Source organism: Argopecten irradians, chromosome 8 (assembly GCF_041381155.1).
Source record: "Argopecten irradians isolate NY chromosome 8, Ai_NY, whole genome shotgun sequence".
Classification (NCBI taxonomy): Eukaryota; Metazoa; Mollusca; class Bivalvia; order Pectinida; family Pectinidae; genus Argopecten; species Argopecten irradians.
The window spans coordinates 24,472,636-24,487,797 of NC_091141.1; the positions used below are offsets into that span (position 1 = coordinate 24,472,636).

General features: G+C 35.8%; 1 protein-coding gene across 9 annotated transcripts in view; it reads right to left on the minus strand.

The window, feature by feature from the left end:
* Positions 1-15,162, minus strand: part of LOC138329944 (serine/threonine-protein kinase BRSK2-like) — a 94,987-nt gene that overhangs the window by 34,479 nt on the left and 45,346 nt on the right. For all 9 annotated transcript variants that reach the window (XM_069277236.1, XM_069277234.1, XM_069277233.1 and 6 more), the window contains exons 2-5: positions 14,522-14,616; positions 13,347-13,432; positions 12,590-12,730; positions 11,991-12,107 (exon numbers count right to left, since the gene is read on the minus strand). In XM_069277236.1, the coding sequence (XP_069133337.1) occupies positions 11,991-12,107; positions 12,590-12,730; positions 13,347-13,432; positions 14,522-14,616 (439 nt within the window). The remainder of the gene's footprint in view (positions 1-11,990; positions 12,108-12,589; positions 12,731-13,346; positions 13,433-14,521; positions 14,617-15,162) is intronic.

Here is a 15,162-nt window from a genome sequence, read left to right on the forward strand (position 1 = left end):
CTTATTTCCTATTACAAATGACCAAATAATGCTCAAAAATGTGTTTTCCCTATATAAACTATAGCAAACTTGACCCCCTCCCTAGGGGGGGAACGTGAGACCCCAGGGTTATATAATTCACAATTTTTGTAAAGGACCTCAAGACCTTTTAATCTATGAAGAGTATTTGATTCTACCATTTCTGGAATTTCAGAAGAAGATTTTTGAAGTTTTAGCCTATTTGACCCTTTTGGCCCCACCCCTCAGGCCCCTGGGGGTCAGTCGTGGAAAAATTGTTAATAGGATTCAATGGCCTTCTCATACTGATAATTCTGACAACATTTGACTCATTTACTAATACAAATGACCAAATAATGCTCAAAAATGTGTTTTCCCTATATAAACTATAGCAAACTTGACCCCCTCCCTAGGGGGGGGGGAACGTGAGACCCCAGGGTCATATAATTCACAATTTTTATAAAGGACCTCAAGACCTTTTAATCTATGAAGAGTATTTGATTCTACCATTTCTGGAATTTCAGAAGAAGATTTTTGAAGTTTTAGCCTATTTGACCCTTTTGGCCCCACCCCTCAGGCCCCTGGGGGTCAGTCGTGGAAAAATTGTTAATAGGATTCAATGGCCTTCTCATACTGATAATTCTGACAACATTTGACTCATTTACTAATACAAATGACCAAATAATGCTCAAAAATGTGTTTTCCCTATATAAACTATAGCAAACTTGACCCCCTCCCTAGGGGGGGAACGTGAGACCCCAGGGTCATATAATTCACAATTTTTATAAAGGACCTCAAGACCTTTTAATCTATGAAGAGTATTTGATTCTACCATTTCTGGAATTTCAGAAGAAGATTTTTGAAGTTTTAGCCTATTTGACCCTTTTGGCCCCACCCTCAGGCCCTGGGGGTCATCGTGGAAAAATTGTTATGGATTCAATGGCCTTCTCATACTGATAATTCTGACAACATTTGACTCATTTACTAATACAAATGACCAAATAATGCTCAAAATGTGTTTTCCCTATATAAACTATAGCAAACTTGACCCCCTCCCTAGGGGGGGAACGTGAGACCCCAGGGTTATATAATTCACAATTTTTGTAAAGGACCTCAAGACCTTTTAATCTATGAAGAGTATTTGATTCTACCATTTCTGGAATTTCAGAAGAAGATTTTTGAAGTTTTAGCCTATTTGACCCTTTTGGCCCCACCCCTCAGGCCCCTGGGGGTCAGTCGTGGAAAAATTGTTAATAGGATTCAATGGCCTTCTCATACTGATAATTCTGACAACATTTGACTCATTTACTAATACAAATGACCAAATAATGCTCAAAAATGTCTTTTCCCTATATTAACTATAGCAAACTTGACCCCCTCCCTAGAGGGGGAAGGCGAGACCCCAGGGTCATATAATTCACAACTTTTGTAAAGGACCTCAAGACCTTTTAATCTATGAAGGGTATTTGATTCTACCATTTCTGGAATTTCAGAAGAAATTTTTTCAAGTTTTAGCCTATTTGACCACTTTTAGCCCCACCCCTCAGGCTCCTGGGGGGCTGGGACCATATAATTCCCAATTTTGGTTGACCTTTGGCTATGGAAGGTTTCTACAAAATTTCAACAAATTTGGTTCAGTAGTTTTGATTTAAACATATTTTATTTGCATATATACAAATGGGATCAGACACAAGTAAGTTTTGGAGAAGAAGTCGAAAAAGTAAATTGTTAATCGCCATAAGACGGACAACGCACGACGCACGACGGACGACGCACGACGACGGACAAAAGGCGATTAGAATAGGTCACTTGAGACTTCGTCTCAGGTGACCTGAAAATTGTAACAAAGGGGGGCACTTTTTAGTGAACCATTGTGTAAGTTGTGGACGAAAAAAGTCAGCCATATTCTAACTCTTTCTGTTCTCATGGCTCATTAATATGTTACAGTAAACATACATGTGCCTTTTATGCCTCTGAGACACATTAATCATTATGTCGTGATTCACATGTAAAACACTCGCAAGTTCATGTAATATGGGATACAATGTTGATGTTAAGACGCATCACATGTTCTAAGACATCATCAAAGGCATGAGATGGGGGCGTTCTCCTCCTCCAGAAAAGGGGAGGGGTGCTTATAGGGGGAAGGGCACTAAGTATGGCGAATAGAGTATGCTAAATACTTCTATGGAAACGATGTGTCGCCTGCAAAGAAGTTTAAAACATTATGAAGTTGTTTTTAGTCAAAAATATTGTTACAAGTTGTTCCAAAAGGAAACTGATTTAATTTTTGAGGAAATACAACTTCTAGTTTTTGTAATGCTGACATTGACCTTTGATATGAGGATATTTTAAACAAATCAAGGAAGATGTCCGTGAACTTTGAGCATGATTAACCACATTATCACACAGAAACTGAATTTTAATTCTCAGTAAAAAAAAGGCCTTGACCTTTCGAAATGAAAAACCAGTCCCTAACAACCAATTTGTCCATGAATTCTAAGTAATTTTCAGCCCAAGTAAAGTTTTAATATAACAGAGAAATGAAATTTCTATTTGTTATAATAACAATGGCCTTGACCTTTGACCTTCTGACGAAGAGAACAACCAGAAAGTACCAATGCCCCTATTAGGAATTCCTGGATTTACCGAATGGAAATGTAGTCCCAGATGAGTCTAACTAAGCTGTCATCTATTTGAGTTAGTGTAATGATATGCTTAATAACTGCAGACAACACAATAAACACTTTATAAATGTGTGTTAACAAAGTTGTATATTATCATTACATATTATAGGAGATATATACCATTCACTATGTATTATTTGACCTACAGTATTATTTATCGATAGATAATGATTTATTATGCTATAAATACTGATAATTAAAGATGAAATATCTTGTTAGCTCTATGATTTCATAATTATTACATTAAATGTATATATGTTAGATATATATATATATGTAATACGTCATACACTACATTGTAATTTCTCATTCACTATTGAAACTATTATTATCGATATGCACTATATGTTTATATGATAACAAAAATATTTATTATGTTCTTTTTAAAAAAGATATTCCACTAAAGTGAATATTTACCATGGATATACCTGAAAAATCAATGGAATTCAAAGAAAAAAGAAGTTTTAGCTTGACAACTCAGAAACTAGTATAATGATCATATCTACAAGAAATGTAAATGCTTTTCAGTATCCCCACCCTACTTGAAATTGAATCAGGACACATTGAGACTGCATGTGCTGGCAAAAATGGACAACACTATATAACCCGACTCCCTTTCTCATCAGTAGGGCATAAAACTAATATAGAGAATTTTTGGTCACATAACTGACCAATCACCAAGCTGTATGTAGCCACGTCTCATGCTCGAAAAAGCCGATGCACCTATTCAAATTGTCATAGCAAATGTACATTGTTGTATACACAATACCAAATGCAGTACCCAGATGGATTGTTCGACAGCTGGTGGTCTGTCAATTGTATCAGTCTGATAGTCTACCATTGGAAAAGATTTGAGATGTGTGTGGTTTAATATTCCACAAACAATGAAAACTCAACTATGTAAATTATCTAGAATATCAGATTGTTCATTTTATCATGTTGAAGAAATTTTGACATTGAGCATGACTTTTTATTACAACTGTTATATACCAAAACCACAGATCTCTGACATGTTGCTCACAGAGCTAGCCACCAGCTAGAACGAATATACATTCCCGGCCTACTATACCTTTCAGCTGGGTACAAATGGTGCCTATGTGTCCTAGAGGAGCACTGCCTCAGAAAATCACTTGGCATAATTTTCTATACTTTTTTTTATAGGTTTCCAACTATTTTATGCATATATGTTCATTTATATGTTATTTTTGTCCAAATCAAACATAACAACTATTCATAATATCTATCATACAGCTCACAAGATGCCAAGTTCACAATTTGTAAACGTGTTAAGTTGTATAATTTTACTTCAAAAAGACCTTCATATATATATATACACATATAAAATAATGTCTCGTTGGGAATTTGATATTTCATATGGTTTAGTTTTATTGTCTAGTAGGTAAGCGATATAAAACAAGTATGATAAATGCACACAAACGCTTGAGTAATGGTTTGCATAATCATTACTTCGCTCCACAAGCAGTAATAGGCACCAATTGTAGCTCTAAAGTCGTCACCATTTTCTGTCTAAAAGACTTTTGAACTACAATATTGCAGCTAGCCACCAGCTGCTACAGAAAAAATCACCTCTGGGTTAATTTCAAATCCTTTGTACAACTTTCCAATAAACACTATCCCCACGGGACTCTATTGGACCTGAATGATATTAATAGGGTTTTAGAAGCAAATTTTACTATCCCTAATACTATTCTATAGTTTACAACTCAATGTTGAAAATAATTCCAACAAAAACCTATTGGTGACTGACGCTCTACCCTTAAATCTTATGAATTAAGGCCATCTGTTTTACAAGAATTGGTATTCCAGTGAAACTCATCTAGTATATAATTTAGAAGTCATGTGTACAATATCAGGGAATGGATTGCAGCTGAATTTGTTTGTAAAATATGACAAATGCTATCCCTGATAACAAAATGTTGATCCCCTCTCACTATTTATCTCTCTACATTATTTTGATTTTGTACAACATTGTCAGAAATTTAACTACAATGATATTGCTATCACTATTCATCGTTTTTCTTCTCATCACAATCCTTTTTTACGATGTTGGATTACGAAGTCATTGTATTGATTTACTTGGAGGCCTCCTGTACTAGCGTTCTACAACCAATTTATTGATCAGGTCCAAGTTAAAATCTACATGTTTTAGATCCCATGCTGATTCTTTAAGGCTAGGACAATCATATTCTCCCAAACTTCACAGGGAAACTCTGCGTTTGCTAAAGAAAAGACAACTCTCTTCCACAATGGTGAACTTCACAGGGAAATTCTGTGTTTGCTAAAGAAAAGACAACTCACTTACACGATGGTGTACTTCACAGGGAAATTCTGTGTTTGCTAAAAAAAAGACAACTCTCTTACACAATGGTGTCTTCACAGGGAAATTCTGTGTTTGCTAAAGAAAAGACAACACTCTTACACAATAGTGTACTTCACAGGGAAATTCTGTTTTTGCTAAAGAAAAGACAACTCTCTTACACAATGGTGTACTTCACAGGGAAATTCTGTGTTTGCTAAAGAAAAGACAACTCACTTACACCATGGTGTACTTCACAGGGAAATCGTTGCTAAAAAGACAACTCTCTGCAAGTGTACTTGCTAAAGTAAAAAAAGACAACTCTCAACAAGGTGTACTCACAGGGAAATTCCACAATGGACAACTGTACTTCAAGAGATGTACTTCACAGGGAAATTCTGTGTTTGCTAAAGAAAAGACAACTCTCTTCCACAAGGGATGTACTTCACAGGGAAATTCTGCGTTTGCTAAAGAAAAGACAACTCTCTTACACAAGAGATGTACTTCACAGGGAAATTCTGTTTTTGCTAAAGAAAAGACAACTCTCTTTCACAAGGGATGTACTTCACAGGGAAATTCTGCATTTTCTAAAGAAAAGACAACTCACTTACACAATGGTGTACTTCACAGGGAAATTCTGTGTTTGCTAAAGAAAAGACAACTCTCTTACACAATGGGTGTACTTCACAAGGAAATTCTGCATTTGCTACAGAAAAGACAACTCTCTTACACAAGGGTGTACTTCACAGGGAAATTCTGCATTTGCTAAAGAAAAGACAACTCTCTTACACTACTTACAGGGAAATTGGTTGCTAAAGAAAGACAACTACTTACACAATGGTGTACTTCACAGGGAAATTCTGTTTTGCTAAAGAAAAGACAACTCTCTTACACAATGGTGTACTTCACAGGGAAATTCTGTGTTTCTAAAGAAAAGACAACTTCTTACACAATGGTGTACTTCACAGGGAAATTCTGTGTTTGCTAAAGAAAAGACAACTCTCTTACACAATGGTGTACTTCACAGGGAAATTCTGTGTTTGCTAAAGAAAAGACAACTCTCTTACACAATGGTGTACTTCACAGGGAAATTCTGTGTTTGCTAAAGAAAAGACAACTCTCTTACACAAGGGGTGTACTTCACAGGGAAATTTGTGTTTGCTAAGAAAGACACTTCTTCACAAGGGGTGTACTTCACAGGGAAATTCTGTGTTTGCTAAAGAAAAGACAACTCTCTTACACAAGGGGTGTACTTCACAGGGAAATTCTGTGTTTGCTAAAGAAAAGACAACTCTCTTACACAATGGTGTACTTCACAGGGAAATTCTGTGTTTGCTAAAGAAAAGACAACTCTCTTACACAAGGGATGTACTTCACAGGGAAATTCTGCGTTTGCTAAAGAAAAGACAACTCTCTTACACAATGGTGTACTTCACAGGGAAATTCTGTGTTTGCTAAAGAAAAGACAACTCTCTTACACAAGGGGTGTACTTCACAGGGAAATTCTGTGTTTGCTAAAGAAAAGACAACTCTCTTACACAATGGTGTACTTCACAGGGAAATTCTGTGTTTGCTAAAGAAAAGACAACTCTCTTACACAAGGGATGTACTTCACAGGGAAATTCTGCGTTTGCTAAAGAAAAGACAACTCTCTTACACAAGAGGTGTACTTCACAGGGAAATTCTGTTTGCTAAAAGAAAAGACAACTCTCTTACACAAGGTATACTTCACAGGGAAATTCTGCATTTGCTAAAGAAAAGACAACTCACTTACACAATGGTGTACTTCACAGGGAAATTCTGTGTTTGCTAAAGAAAAGACAACTCTCTTACACAAGGATGTACTTCACAGGGAAATTTCTGTGTTTGCTTAAAGAAAAGACAACTCTTCTTACACAAGGTGTACTTCACAGGGAAATTCTGTGTTTGCTAAAGAAAAGACAACTCTCTTACACAAGGAGTGTACTTCACAGGGAAATTCTGTGTTTGCTAAAGAAAAGACAACTCTCTTACACAATGGTGTACTTCACAGGGAAATTCTGTGTTTGCTAAAAAAAAGACAACTCTCTTACACAATGGTGTACTTCACAGGGAAATTTTGTGTTTGCTTAAGAAAAGACAACTTTCTTACACAAGGGGTGTACTTCACAGGGAAATTCTGTGTTTGCTAAATAAAAGACAACTCTCTTACACCATAGTGTACTTCACAGGGAAATTCTGTGTTTGCTAAAGAAAAGAAATTCTCTTACACAAGAGGTGTACTTCACAGGGAAATTCTGTGTTTGCTAAAGAAAAGAACAACTCTCTTACACAATGGTGTACTTCACAGGGAAATTCTGTGTTTGCTAAAGAAAAGACAACTCTCTTACACAAGGGTGTACTTCACAGGGAAATTCTGTTTGCTAAAGAAAAGACAACTCTCTTACACAATGGTGTACTTCACAGGGAAATTCTGTGTTTGCTAAAAAAAGACAACTCTCTTACACAAGGTGTACTTCACAGGGAAATTCTGTGTTTGCTAAAGAAAAGACAACTCTCTTACACAAGGTGTACTTCACAGGGAAATTCTGTGTTTGCTAAAGAAAAGACAACTCTCTTACACAATGGTGTACTTCACAGGGAAATTCTGTGTTTGCTAAAGAAAAGACAACTCTCTTACACAAGAGGATGTACTTCACAGGGAAATTCTGTGTTTGCTAAAGAAAAGACAACTCTCTTACACAATAGTGTACTTCACAGGGAAATTCTGTGTTTGCTAAAGAAAAGACAACTCTCTTACACAAGGGTGTACTTCACAGGGAAATTCTGTGTTTGCTAAAGAAAAGACAACTCTCTTACACAATGGTGTACTTCACAGGGAAATTCTGTGTTTGCTAAAGAAAAGACAACTCTCTTACACAAGGGTGTACTTCACAGGGAAATTCTGTGTTTGCTAAAGAAAAGACAACTCTCTTACACAAGGGTGTACTTCACAGGGAAATTCTGTGTTTGCTAAAGAAAAGACAACTCTCTTACACAATGGTGTACTTCACAGGGAAATTCTGTGTTTTCTAAAGAAAAGACAACTCTCTTACACAATGGTGTACTTCACAGGGAAATTCTGCGTTTGCTAAAGAAAAGACAACTCTCTTACACAATGGTGTACTTCACAGGGAAATTCTGTGTTTGCTAAAGAAAAGACAACTCTCTTACACAAGGATTACTTCACAGGGAAATTCTGTGTTTGCTAAAGAAAAGACAACTCTCTAACTTACTTCACGGAAATGTTGCTAAAAAAAGAATACTTACACAGTGTACTTCACAGGGAAATTCTGTGTTTGCTAAAAAAAGACAACTCTCTTACACAATGGTGTACTTCACAGGGAAATTCTGTGTTTGCTAAAGAAAAGACAACTCTCTTACACAAGAGATGTACTTCACAGGGAAATTCTGTTTTTGCTAAAGAAAAGACAACTCTCTTTCACAAGGGATGTACTTCACAGGGAAATTCTGCATTTTCTAAAGAAAAGACAACTCACTTACACAATGGTGTACTTCACAGGGAAATTCTGTGTTTGCTAAAGAAAAGACAACTCTCTTACACAATGGGTGTACTTCACAAGGAAATTCTGCATTTGCTACAGGAAAGACAACTCTCTTACACAAGGGGTATACTTCACAAGGAAATTCTGCATTTGCTAAAGAAAAGACAACTCACTTACACAATGGTGTACTTAACAGGGGAATTCTGCCTTTTCTAAAGAAAAGACAACTCTCTTACACAAGGATATACTTCACAGGGAAATTCTGCGTTTTTTAAAGAAAAGACAACTCCCTTACACAATGGTGTACTTAACAGGGAAATTCTGCATTTGCTAAAGAAAAGACAACTCTCTTACACAAGGATATACTTCACAGGGAAATTCTGAATTTGCTAAAGAAAAGACAACTCACTTACACAATGGTGTACTTCACAGGGAAATTCTGTGTTTGCTAAAAAAAAGACAACTCTCTTACACAATGGTGTACTTGACAGGGAAATTTTGTGTTTGCTTAAGAAAAGACAACTTTCTTACACAAGGGGTGTACTTCAGAGGGAAATTCTGTGTTTGCTAAATAAAAGACAACTCTCTTACACAATAGTGTACTTCACAGGGAAACTCTGTGTTTGCTAAAGAAAAGACAACTCTCTTACACAATGGTGTACTTCACAGGGAAATTCTGTGTTTGCTAAAAAAAGACAACTCTCTTACACAATGGTGTACTTCACAGGGAAATTTTGTGTTTGCTTAAGAAAAGACAACTTTCTTACACAAGGGGTGTACTTCACAGGGAAATTCTGTGTTTGCTAAATAAAAGACAACTCTCTTACACCATAGTGTACTTCACAGGGAAATTCTGTGTTTGCTAAAGAAAAGAAATTCTCTTACACAACAGGTGTACTTCACAGGGAAAGTTTGCTAAAGAAAAGACAACTCTACTTACACAATGGTGTACTTCACAGGGAAATTCTGTGTTTGCTAAAGAAAAGACAACTCTCTTCCACTTACTTCACAGGGAAATGTTTTGCTAAAGAAAAGACAACTCTACTTACACAAGAGATGTACTTCACAGGGAAATTCTGTGTTTGCTAAAGAAAAGACAACTCTCTTTCACAAGGGTGTACTTCACAGGGAAATTCTGTTGTTTGCTAAAGAAAAGACAACTCTCTTACACAAAATGTACAACAGGGAAATTCTCTTAAACACAAGAGATGTACTTCACAGGGAAATTCTGTGTTTGCTAAAAGAAAAGACAACTCTCTTACACAATGGTGTACTTCACAGGGAAATTCTGTGTTTGCTAAAGAAAAGACAACTCTCTTACACAATGGTGTACTTCACAGGGAAATTCTGTGTTTGCTAAGAAAAGACAACTCTCTTAACAAGGGAGTACTTCACAAGGGAAATTCGTTTGCTAAAGAAAAGACAACTTTAACAAGAGATGTTACAGGGAAATTCTAGTTTTTGTAAAGAAAAGACAACTCTCTTTCACAAGGTGTACTTCAAGGAAACTAAATTCTGTAATTTCTAAAGAAAAGACAACTCACTTACACAATGGTGTACTTAACAGGGAAATTCTGGTTTCCCATAAAGCAAAAGACAACTCTCTTACACAATGGTGTAACTTCACAGGGAAATTCTGCATTTGCTAGCCAAGAAAAGACAACTCTCTTACACAATGAGTTATATATAGCCCAGGGAAATAGAAAGGAAAAGAAACTCACTTAATATGGTATTTTTTAATAAGTTTCCAGGTAACAGAAAAAGTATTGAAAATGAAAGGTTCCCATTAGAAAAAGGCACAACTAGAGCACTAGCCTAACATCTTACAGAAAGTTTCGTGTAGCCAAGTTGAACGAATTTTCGAGTTATAGCCCGGAATAGAAAGGAAACTTTAATAATATGGTATTTTTGAATAAGTTTCCATGGTAACAGAAAAAGTATCGAAAATGAAAGGTTCCCATTAGAAAAAGGCACAACTAGAGCACTAGCCTAACAGGTACAGAACTTCACAGGGAATTCCTGTGTTGCTAAAGAAAAAGACAACTCTCTTACACAATGGTGTACTTCACAGGGAAATTTTGTGTTTGCTAAAAAAAGACAACTCTCTTACACATGGTGTACTTCACAGGGAAATTTTGGTTTGCTTAAGAAAAGACAACTTTCTTACACAAGGGGTGTACTTCACAGGGAAATTCTGTGTTTGCTAAATAAAAGACAACTCTCTTACACAATAGTGTACTTCACAGGGAAATTCTGTGTTTGCTAAAGAAAAGAAATTCTCTTACACAAGAGGTGTACTTCACAGGGAAATTCTGTTTTTGCTAAAGAAAAGACAACTCTCTTACACAAGAGATGTACTTCACAGGGAAATTCTGTGTTTGCTAAAGAAAAGACAACTCTCTTACACAATGGTGTACTTCACAGGGAAATTCTGTGTTTGCTAAAGAAAAGACAACTCTCTTACACAAGAGGTGTACTTCACAGGGAAATTCTGTGTTTGCTAAAGAAAAGAAACTCTCTTACACAAGAGGTGTACTTCACAGGGAAATTCTGTGTTTGCTAAAGAAAAGACAACTCTCTTACACAAGGGGTGTACTTCACAGGGAAATTCTGCGTTTTCTAAAGAAAAGACAACTCTCTTACACAAGAGGTGTACTTCACAGGGAAATTTTGCATTTTCTAAAAAAAAGGCAACTCTCTTACACACTGGTGTACTTCACAGGGAAATTCTGCGCTTGCTAAAGAAAAGACAACTCTTTTACACAAAGGGTTTATTCTAAGGGAAATTCTGTGTTTGCTAAAGAAAAGACAACTCTCTTACACAAAGTGAAGGGGTGTACTTCACAGGGAAGTCCTCATCTGGACCACCTTAGCTCTAACTTAAATGAGGACATCTGGTATTTGTCTATTACACTAACCAACTAACCAAAATGACACGTCTGTATCTGTCCATATTCATCATGAAAGGAATCATTCTGATATTAACATAACCTTGTTAGCAATGCTATAATTCTGACGAGACCTTGACATAGTTTTACACCTTACATCTGTTTGGACATTGGCCCAGTTATATATATATATATATAAACCCTTAAAACATTTTTGTGAAACTTAACTCTATTTTCATTTGACAGTGTTTTGACCTTGACAGTATTTCAGCATTACAACTATCTTTACTATGACAAGGTTTTGACCTTGAATTTGTTTTGAACCCTTGAAAGTATTTTGACCTTCCTTTCATACCATTCTGACCTTCGCATTGGTTACATTAAAAACTTTTTTGACCTTGACAGTATTTTGACATTGATAGTGTTTGAACATTGCAACTATCTTAACTTTGACACTACATTTTTTACCTTGAAAGTGCTTTGACCTTAACAGTGTTTAAATTCAATCCTGATACTATTTTGACCTTGACAGTGTTTTGACCTTCACCATGGTTTGACCTTGACCTATAATACCTACCCACAGCTAGTTTCCAGCATGGATCCTTCCACCTGAAGTGAGGCCATACCAAAGTCTGCTACCCGTATATTGTTTTTATCGTCTAGCAGCAGATTTTCTGGTTTTAGGTCTCTGTGACTGCATAGAAGAAAAAAATCATTTGTAACATCATTTCTCAAAAAAAAGGAAAATTACTCTTATCTTTATTGTTTTAATGAAGTACAACATACAGAGGTATCATATCTGTGTCCACAAAATGATATCATTTTAAGCTTAATTTCATTTCATAGACAAAATATCCTCTTGGTTTGGTAGGTATGAGATTTGTATACACTTAACATCCAGTATAATTGACTGATGGCCAGTTGTAATATAGCCACGCCTCGTGTTCACAAACGCACATGTTTCTATTCAATGTCAGAGCAAACACAATACAAAATACAAAGTCATGTGCGGTTTCATAGACAGTTGCCAACTTCCAATTTATAAACAAAGGCTAAATTGTGTAAAAATCCAATATAATGTAACAGATACCAGCAGGAAATATCCATTGAGAAATGTTCAACTTAATTTTCACAATTTATTCAACAAATCAAGAAAATCTACGTAATCATGATTACCAAATATTATGACTATGGCAGAAGTCTAGGGCTGATATAATTTGTCTGAAGAATCGCCGAGCCTCTTTGGGTGTGAGTCGGCCCTTCTTCACGAGGTAGTCAAACAGTTCTCCACCAGATACATGCTCTAATATTAAATATCTGCAAAATGAAAGTAAAAGATACCGAAATACTTCAATTATGAGCAATGAAGATTTTAGTGTTGCTGAAGTAATTTAAGTATGCATTTCTAAGTGATGACTTTATTTAAGCTATATGCCAGACCATGATTACTATAATTACATTGTTTTGTAACACACTATTATGCTCTCTTTAGATGTAAATTAAACCACATATATAGTACATGGCTAATGGATCACAACTGTTTATTCTGAACTATTGAAAGTGTACATGTCCCACAGGGGTTTGGCTAAATAATGAAATCAATCAATTTTCCTGTTGCACAAAACCAAAACACCACATGAAGTATAATTTACAGTTGATTAGTCCCACATTCTGGTGATTGTGACATCATATTTTGACATGGTTTTTGTGACATCGCAATCATCGAAAAGTGTGATAATCGAAGGTAAATCATACTTCATCCATGTCATTTTCTTATCTCCAAACCTTGCAAACCTACAGTCTGAAATGTCTAAGGCTATTATCAATATAAATTTTCCATTTCAATTTTTGAAGGCAATTAAAATTATAGATTTGTTAGCTAAATACTTGGTAGCAGCTACCAAAATCACCATATTATATATTATATACTTACAAATATTTCTTGTTTTCATATACATTATACAGTCCCAATACATGGGGGTGTTCAATAAGCTTCATTATTGCAATTTCTCTTTCTACCTGAAAAGACATAAGCATTTTACAATTCAATCATTCATTTACAGTAATCTGGTAGTTAATACTAATTATAGTATACAACAAGTGTCACACATAATATTTCTGTATAAAGAGTAAAAACCAGCTTTACTATATACCAGGGTTCCATCTCTTCCATTTAGTCATCACAGCTCTACTGAGCTACAAGGTCTCAGGATCATGATACACTCTTAAGCTTTTACTCCGCCAATCAAAGATGACATAACTTTTTGTAAAGTCATTTGCGATTGGCTATAAAATATAATCTAAACTTAAGACTGCTTCATGATCTTGGAGCCTGGTCACCTCTGATGTAGTCCAGAAGCTTTACATTCATTCCTGTCATCGTTCAGTCTTTGCCTACTGGAGATGTATAAGTTACTATAACTCAGGTTTGGGTATCTCCTTGTCTAGCATTCACCACACTTGAAGCAAGGTTTTGTCATACACACCAAATGCAAAAGGAACAGAATTATGTATGGCCCAATTTGAGTTTGGGATCTTAGAACAATATCAATGATAGCAATGGATAGCAATATGTGTCACAGGATTCCCAAATAATCATATTGAGCCAAAACTGGAGGTGTTACAGATCCACAGTTTGGTTTCTGCATACATCTCTGAAAAAGTGTCTCTTCTGTTTGACTGATAAGGCAAGGTTACCTTTGTATATTATTGATCCCTTATATTTAATTTGTTGTGTAACAGAAAATGAAAAAATATAGCCGCCAGAATGGGGCTTGAACCCAGGACCTCCAAACACTATCTGGGTACTTTATTGATTTAGCTTACTGGTTGTTGATGTCCAACCCAGTCCAGTCCTGCTACATATACACTCCCTGGGAAAGTCTAAACTCTCAAAGACTAATACTTTGGTGGCACAAAGTTTGTTACAAGAGAGGAGAAAATGTATAGCGACTAATTCAAACTGGAGTTTGAACCTGTGACCTCTAAACACTAGCCGGATATACTCTACAGACAGAGGTAATGGTCACTAATATTTGATCCAATCCAGTCACTTACACTTAATTAGATAACCTCTGATTTAAGATCTTAATAAATCTAAATACTTACTTTCATAAGTACTGATTCACTTAACTTCTCCCGGTTGACTATTTTGATAGCCACTCGTTTCCCAGAAATACAGTGAACTCCGAGCTTTACCAGACCTGCAATGAAAATAATTGCATGATACAAAATGGTTGCCACTTTCAAAAGCCAACAAAATACAAATAACTACTAATGACTTCAATGGAGCATCTATGAAATAATTGATATCATCCACAATGATTCAGTGCAATTGTAAAATGTGCGGGTTGGTGAAGTTTGTACATTATTGTAACCGTTTGGTTTCTATTGTTCTACTGTGCATGTGTAACTAGTTGTTGTTGTGACTTGCAGTGATGTGTTTCTTTTGATTATGAGATATAGAACCCACAAAAACACAACAGTACATTTGGTCTTACTAACAATACAGCATTAATATTGTGTTTTATCAAGCAAATTCTGTAAACAGATTAAATGTGTTAAATCGTGGTTGTTGTTCTTTTTTACACATGTCTGAACAAAAGGAAAATTTTGGGTAGATTTTGATATGCATGGCTATCCTTGAATATGTAACCCTGGTCAATACTAGCCGCAATATATCGCTCGGCTAGAGAGAACTTCTCCTTAGCTTGATCGGTAACGGTTGAGCGTCAGACTAGTAATCCAGA